This window comes from Lolium rigidum, chromosome 7 (assembly GCF_022539505.1).
Source record: "Lolium rigidum isolate FL_2022 chromosome 7, APGP_CSIRO_Lrig_0.1, whole genome shotgun sequence".
NCBI lineage: Eukaryota > Viridiplantae > Streptophyta > Magnoliopsida > Poales > Poaceae > Lolium > Lolium rigidum.
Genome location: NC_061514.1, coordinates 62,182,057 through 62,190,230, shown reverse-complemented (window position 1 = coordinate 62,190,230; position 8,174 = coordinate 62,182,057). Strand labels below are relative to the sequence as shown.

The 8,174-nt window shown below is 52.4% G+C and overlaps 1 protein-coding gene across 1 annotated transcript; it reads right to left on the bottom strand.

The window, feature by feature from the left end:
* Positions 1-4,265: 4,265 nt before the first annotated feature.
* On the bottom strand, positions 4,266-4,895 carry LOC124669591 (probable E3 ubiquitin-protein ligase ATL45). Its single transcript, XM_047206176.1, has one exon. The coding sequence runs from the start codon at positions 4,872-4,874 to the stop codon at positions 4,266-4,268; it is 609 nt and encodes a 202-aa protein (XP_047062132.1). The 5' UTR covers positions 4,875-4,895.
* Between the last annotated feature and the right edge of the window lie 3,279 nt (positions 4,896-8,174).

Sequence of the window (8,174 nt, the reverse complement as noted above, 5' to 3'; positions counted from 1 at the left end):
TTTTACCTCGGGAGGAAAAGGTGGCACCGGCCAGTCGGGGACGGTGACCGATCGAAGGTGTGCTGGCCGAGGAGGTTATCTGCTGGAGAGGGAAAACACCTGGGAGTAGGTCTGGGTCTGGGATTGCGGAAAGAAGAAATTAAGGAGAGGTTGATCGGGTCACGGGGCGGCGCGACGTGGTGATCTTTAACGCCGGCCGGCCGGCGCCGGGAAAGCCGTGGGAGGTGCCGTCCGACCGTGGTCGTCGGCCCGGCCCGGCACGCCGCCCGCGTGGACGATGGTCGGTTCCGCGAATGGCTGCTTCCAGTCCAAGCCTGGAGTAGGTCGCGCTTGAACCGGGTCCATTTTTTAATCTCCTTCCAGCGTAAAGCGTATGGCCATAAAGACGACTCAGAGTATACGTCGGCAACTTTAGGTAGCCGCGTTTCCTGGCTTGGACACACACGTAGAGCGTAGGTGCACCGTCCCGGAGCAACGGGCCTGCGAAATGAGCCGTACCCGCACCAGTGCATGCCAGCCACAGCCAGTACATCGATCGGCGGTACCGGACACGGTTCGTCGGCGTATCATACGTCCGGCGCTCGCTGACTCCGGCCTGGTTGCGTCTACCTCGCCCGCGCGCGTCCACACCGCGCCAAGGATTCCGGCGGAAGATCGAGTCATTGCATTTGTCGGCGAACGTTCTTCAACTCGATACGTACACACGAGTGGCTCGAAAATGGACGCCAGGCAGTTGCGCTGAGGTGAGATTATGATTATCCATCCGCTTCACTTTCTTCATCTCGGATATGCACCAATGCCTGCGGAAGCGACCGGAGGAATGGAAGGAACATCCACTTCTCCCTTTCACCACGAGCACGAGGTGACCGCATACCATTGCGAAAATTGTCGTTGTTGTATTGTGATCCAAATTCATATACTAAAGGGAGGCTAACTTCTGACGAGCGGAGCGAGGCCCGTGGCCCGTCGCCGGAGGCTTGGGCCGAAGCGTAGCGTAGTCAGAAGTTAGCCCATACGTCGTGCCCTGCAGGGACGCCTGCGAAGGGGGGTGCGGGGGGCGGCAGGCCCCCGCGGTACGGTACGGATCGTTGGCACCGCCTATATATACATCTTGTAAGCCGCCGGCTAGGGTTTATCAGATTATAAGATAACCCACGGCGTTTGTAAACACCTCCCGATATAGTGAAGTTTTGCTGGCTGGCGCCCGTGGTTTTTTCCCCTTCTGTGTTGGAAGGGGTTTTTCACGTTAAATCTTGTGTCCCCTGCGTGTGTTCTTGTTTCATTCTTCGCTATTTGCTTGTCGCTTTTATAACAGTCGTTATCGCCCACACGTCTCCAGTCGCTCGTGTCCCGACGTCCCGAAAAAACGTTGGATCGGAAACATTTGAAAATTATAAATTCAAACGATAATTCAAGATTGTATTCAAATTTACAAGATTTGAATACAAAAATTATAGGTCTCGACTGAGGTCGACGAGTGGCTTGCGGGAGTCGTGGATCGATACTGCGATCAAGTCCTCGATGTTCCCATCCCACGCCTTTTGGTCGTTCAGCGTGTCCATCCACGTCGTGTTCTAGCCCGACGTGTAGTCTGAGTCATCGGCAATGGATAGAAGCCCCTGTTGGCACATGTATCAACTCCCCGCCGTCAACCTCCTATACTCCTTCAACCCCGGCATCGGGCAGCGTAGGCAGGCGAGTGTCGATTGCCGCGGCTCGCTGATGACGATGGCCCACGACGGGTTGCGCCTCCTCGCCTGCATGGCAAACTCCTCCTTCTCCCCACATTTCGGTGCGAGGTAGGGGGAAATGGACGACGTGGAGCGGGCGGACTGTACGAGGAGCAGCGGGACGTCGTGTCCCTGGGATGCCCCCGGCTTGGTGGCAAAGATGGTGGCGATGTCAGCATCTTCAGCAGACGATTGCTGGGCCAGATCCCCTGCAAGACGGTATCCACGGTGTGGCTAGGCACACCCAAGATGAGATGGCGCCCAGTCGCATTGTAGAGTGTCGGCAGCCTTCAATCCGCGTCAACTCTTACTCCTACCGCACGCAGAAATAGTCCCACCATGCGTCGTTGCCCGTGGGCGCCCACGTTGGGGAAGCCCGCTCCACCGCCGGTAACGTGCGGCGGTGGTCATGGATAAAACCACATCTGTGGCTTTCCCTAAAAAAAACTACAAAATTATATGGTATAATACGGACAGGTTGATCTCAGCCAAAGAAAAGGCTGAGAAAGGTATGAAGTTATATGATTTAATCCATCCAAGATACCAGAAAGGAAAAGCCCGTTCATATTCTGACCATTGGTCGGTCACTGATATTTTGGGCGGGACAGCCAACTAACCAGGTGTATCTAACACACATAACATGATTATCCATTCAGCCTTTCCGTTATCTCTCACTATCCAACAACTCAAGATGAAATCAGAACTTTTTTATATTGCTCCTACTTCAAAATAGAGTGCTAACTAAAAATAATTTAGCTAAAAGAGGTTGGAAGGGTGATAGTAATTGTGAGTTCTGTGGCGATAAAGAGAGCTTGAACCATTTATTTATTGATTTTCCTTTAGCTAAGTTTAATTAGAGTGTTATTGGAAGTGCTTTGAGGATTGGGATAAATCTGAGAATTTCAATGATCTATGTTAAAACTGGATTACTAGATCCACACACCTCTATCTCTCCTCCAATCGATTTCAACGCAACCGAGGTCGCCCATCGCCTCCTTCCCTTCCTTCCTTCGATCGCCCATCGCCGCCTCTCCTCTCTAACCTCCTCCGGTCGCCGGTCGCTTCTCCTCTCCGGTCGCACGCGAGCCCGGCCATCCTCCCGGCGTACGTCGTCAACCGGGGCAAGAGCTCGCACCGACCGTCTACATGCCGTGGTAAGGTCGCAGCGAACGTTCGCCTTAACCTGTGATGGTTGGCCGTGAGGCATAGGCCGATGCACGGAAAGTACTCATAGCAGCCCTGCCCCACGTTGGAGACCATCGGGCCCTGGATGTCAGGCGCGGACGCGGAAAAGAGACAATCGGTGTTGGCTAGGAGGAGGAAGGTGGTAGAGATGTCGTTGGTGGAGAGGGGTGCGCAGGAGCGAGAGGAGGAAGATTGCCGCATTGGAGGCGAACGGCGTGTGATTCATTTGGGAAGAGAGTCTGGATGTTGGCGTGCTGCCGGAGGGCCTGGAGGAGAGGGCTAGGGACAAAGGAACGCCCCAGATGGACATCCTGCGCCTTGTAGCCGATGAAGGCCAGCCATCTCATCGACGTGCGCCTCGTCGTCAACGTGCACGAGGCGAGAGCGTTATGCCTGACCCGAGCATGCTCTCGCGGGTGTTTGGAGACGCTGTTGACGGAGCGGAATTGGCTGGGGTGAGGGCCAAAGCTGTCACACTCGCTCGTCATGGCTGTCGCGGAGGCTATGCAGGAAGGCATGAGCTCCTTGATGGAATTGGAGAGGATGATGAAGGAGTTGGAAGTTGTCGCAGCTCCGCGCCAACCGGCTTGACCTCAGACTTCCTCGTCGCCCTCAGCGGTGAACTAGTAGTAGTACAACATGCGGCGGTGAACTAGTACTAGTACAACGCGCGGCGGTGAACTAGTATAGGGGAAAAGAGAAAAAAATACATAAAATTTGGGTCGACATGCGTTTGGGATCGCCGGCAGGCATAGTGTCTTGATCCGGGAGATGACCCAAATGTAAAAAAGGGCAATGTTTTGTGTGCGGTTTAGGTCATAGCGTTGTAGATGGCCTCATCCATCAGCTTTGAAGATAAGTATCTTGCACTCTTTCCACGGACATAGATGCCCTATTGAGACGGCTTTCGATCATTAGTGAGTTTATAGATCATTAGTGAGTTTATAGGTGTTGGGTGGTGGCTTTGAGTTTTATGATGTATGTTGTTTATCGGCTCTTTATTAATTATTCTTTTAAGAAATAAAAGAAATAGTAATAAAGGTCGGCTACACCATGCAGGACGCATTTGAAAAAGATTTTTGGAGGAATATACTCGGTTCTATGCATTTTGAAAGCCATGGTCCAGATAACCATCACAGTGATACAGACATCTTACAAGCGTGAATCATGTCAACTTACTCGAGATCGGGACATCTATATATAATGTCAACTAGAACTGCAGAGCAATATTCACAGTTTCGCGTCATCCTAACCCAAGCTAATTGCATGGGACTAGTAGTTCGATGCTTTACTATTTACAAATGTAGCAAGCTGGTAAGATGCAGCGGAGCACCTGCGCTGCGGCGCCTGCTACGGCAAGAAGTTCGGCTTCTCGCCGCAGTGTGGAGCCGGCTTCCAGCGTGCCGCGGCGGGGTCGGGCCGCGCGCCGCAGCGCTGGCAGCGCTCGCCGGCCGGCAGGCGGACGCCCAGTATCCGGCGGCAGGAGGGGCAGGAGGAGTGGCCGCGCAGCCACTTGTCGACGCAGAGGGCGTGGAAGGCGTGGCCGCACTGCGGCAGCACGCGCATGGCCTCGCCGTCCTCGAACTCGGCGAGGCAGATGGCGCACTCCGGCGCTGCGGCCTCCTCGTCCGTTGCCGCCGCTTTGCCGGTGCCGGTTTCGGGGACGGCGGCGACGTAGGCGACGGTGGGGATGGCGCGGAGCACGGACTTCTTGACGCCCCTGTTGGCAGCGGCGGCGGCTGCAGCTGAGGCGGGGCCGATGCCGAGGCGGCGGGAGCAGGCGCAGCGCGCGACGAGGCCGATGCTGAGGACGCAGATGAGCGCGCAGAGGAGCGAGGCGAGGATGACGATGATGTCCCTGTCGTTGGCGATGGTGTGCGCCCCCGGCGTGGAGGAGAAGGAGGAGGTGGGCGCCTGCAGCAGCCTCCTCGCCGCCATCGTGGTTAGCTGCTGCTCCATTCTCCGATGAGACGGTCGTCGCGGGCTTATCGCAGCGCTGCGGGGAGGAAGGTGGCAAGTTTGTGGTTGAAGCTAGCTTGGACTTGGAGTGGCAGTTCTTGGTCTTGGATTTTATAGAGCCCTTGCGGCCTTTTCGCGAGGCGCGGATAAAGCCGCGCGGTGTTTCCGGTGTCGAGGGAGAAGAGTGGGGTGGTCGGTCGGTATGGCCAAAGACCGTGGGCGATCGCCCCTCGCCTCAGCTCTGAAAACCAGTGTATCGCAGGAAGCAACTAGTGAGTGGTAGGCAACTGCTAGCGTGTCTACCTGAACCTTTTCTTTTTTCTCACGATCGAGCACCTGCCTGATCGATCAAGATGGTGCGCCTTTGCTGCACTCTTCGTGTTGCACTCTGGCACTCCTTGGTTCGCTGCATCTCTCGATCCGATCAGAGAGACTGTTAGATATGATATGACCCAGGCGTGCACGTATGGGATCAAGCCCGGTGTAACTGAACCACGTGGAGGGAATATAATCGGAATCATACGATGAATAATCACGAAAAATTAAAAGGTAATTGCCACATGCAAGAACCCTAGCTAGCGCTAAACAAGGATATAACCCCTAATACTATTTTAATGGACCTTGTCCTTGTTGGTCGATATTTTCTATATATATACTCCCTTCATCCAGAAAAAGATGTCTTAACTATAGATAAATTTAAATGTATCTACATACTAAAATGAATCTATATACGAAGTATATCTAAATTTTCACAGAGTTAAGACATTCTTTTATGAATTGGGGGAGTAATATTTTACGAAGTTTCCCTTTGGCTAAACCTAAGTTGCAATGTAGTTGGAATGAGAGCCCTCACCAGTCAATGCGAGTGGCCGGAGAAAATCTCACGCCATAGATATAGCCTTCCCTCGCCGGTCTCCTTGCCTCCATCGTGGAGCCATAGTGGCGGCGGGGTCTCTACCGAGGGGTAGAGAGGTGTCCTCTGCTGACAAGTGAGGCTACGTGTGGGGCGTGAGCGGCCTAGGGCGGCAACCCCGTTGCTCACGAACGAGAGAGACGTCCTGGTTCTCCTAGCGACCGTCTCACGGTGGCCAGCATCGGTATTCATGCGCACATCCTACCCTAGCCAAGCAGATGTCGTAGTTTGCATCTACATCTCTGATTCTCCATAGCCGGACAAATGGCGTTCATCGATGTATCTTGACAGGATCCTGGCATGTTGCTCGTTGTTGTTGGCCCTTGTTTGGCTGACTTGGCCCGGAGGCGATGAGTCCAATGGCTACTGTCACAAAACCCCGAGTGGCCCACACTCCTTCGACACCGGCTCTTCCTGATCTGCCATGAAGCATGTCTTTGATGTGTTGCTGACACCGAGAGGGTGTCTCCTTTTGGGTGAATTGGCGACTATCAATCGCATGATGTTGGCATTTTGATTCATCAACATTGGCACACCAACTCAGATGAGCAAGGTGTTGGCTTGGGGAATCAAGGCTTCCATGCTAGAAGAAGATTGGGTTCCGGAGGTACCATCTCGCATGCTCATTTCGAGTCGAGACCGGCTGTTCTATGGTGTTCTAGCAGAGGATGGGATGAAGATGGCCCTTCACTGCTAGTTACGCGCATGCGGTTTGGTAGTATGGTGATGTCCACATCAAACTATGCGTGTTGCGATGGTGAGCCAGTCGATTGGAGCCGCAACAATATTCCCAACAAGTGGGAGCGACATCACATGGTAACTTCTGGTGGGTGCTCTTTGAGCACCGTGCCTCAGTTTCCGGGATGAAAACCCTAGGCCCATCATTAATTGGTTGTACCAAGATGGCGACTCTCTCTTCTTTTTCTTGTTGAAGACACTTTCTATATATTGGACATTAATTTGTCGGGGTGAAAACCCTGGTCCTAATAGACTGGGGGATTTCTCATGGTGTTGCAAGTATCTAATCGTTTCCATGGGGTGCTATGTATCTTTTATTATTTTCTTTCTGTTTTAACTATGTGCATCTTTAATATCTACAATAGTTATTGTGAGTTTTAAGGCAAGCGGAGAGGAGTGACACTTGAGAAGTAGAGAAGGGAAAACGGCCAATGGATTAATGGTGTAAGGCTGGTCATAGTGCATAATATCATATAGTAGTATCATGCATATAATACTTGTCTATGATACTATCTCTATAGTGGGTAGTATTATAGAGTAGTATCATAATCTTATAAATTTATTGTTTTCTAGAATCCTAATACAAATCTATATACAAAATCTATTTGGCATTTTTTTTCTTGTATACTTATCTACCTATGTTACTCTATCCTATCTCTTCTACTTAATTACCTTAATTAGATGTCACATCATCATTTTTTTTGAGAACACAGTACTGTAGGATAACGTTGCATAGAAAACAAAAAATTTCCTACCGCGAATACGCAATCCAAGCCAAGATGCAATCTAGAAGACGGTAGCAACGAGGGGGTATCGAGTCTCACCCTTGAAGAGATTCCAAAGCCTACAAGATGAGGCTCTTGTTGCTGCGGTAGACGTTCACTTGCCGCTTGCAAAAGCGCGTAGAAGATCTTGATCACGATCGGTTCCGGCGCCATGAACGGGCAGCACCTCCGTACTCGGTCACACGTTCGGTTGTTGATGAAGACGACGTCCACCTCCCGTTCCGGCGGGCAGCGGAAGTAGTAGCTCCTCTTGAATCCGACGAGCACGACGGCGTGGTGTCGGTGGTGGTGGAGAAATCCGGCGGAGCTTCGCTTAAGCGTGCGGGATGCGGTGGAGGAGAGAGACCGCTAGGGTTTGGGGAGAGAGGGGGTTGGGCGCCGGCCCTCTAAGGGGTGCGGCCAAGGCTGAGCCAAAGAGTGGCTGCCCCCTCCCTCTCCTCCTCATTATATAGGTGGAAGCCCCAAGAGTTCTAGTCCAAGTCTTCGAATAAGACCCCAACACTAAAACCTCCCATATGTGGGAAACCTACTCAAGGAGGGAGTCCCACTCAAGGTGGGACTCCCACCTTTCCTTGAGGTGGGGTGGCCGGCCACCTCTAGGTGGAGCCCACCTGGGACTCCTCCTTTAGGGTTTGGCTGGTCAAGCTTGTGGAGTCCTTCCGGGACTCCACTTTCCATAGTGCGTTTCTTCCGGACTTTTCTAGAACCTTCTAGAACCTGCCATAAATGCACCGGATCATTTCCAAACTTGGAATATGACTTCCTATATATGAATCTTATTCTCCGGACCATTCCGGAACTCCTCGTGATGTCCGGGATCTCATCCGGGACTCCGAACAAATATTCGAACTCCATTCCATATTC

Excerpts from the sequence above, each read along its gene's own strand:
- LOC124669591 (XM_047206176.1), bottom strand. The coding sequence starts at position 4,874 with ATGGAGCAGCAGCTAACCACGATGGCGGCGAGGAGGCTGCTGCAGGCG.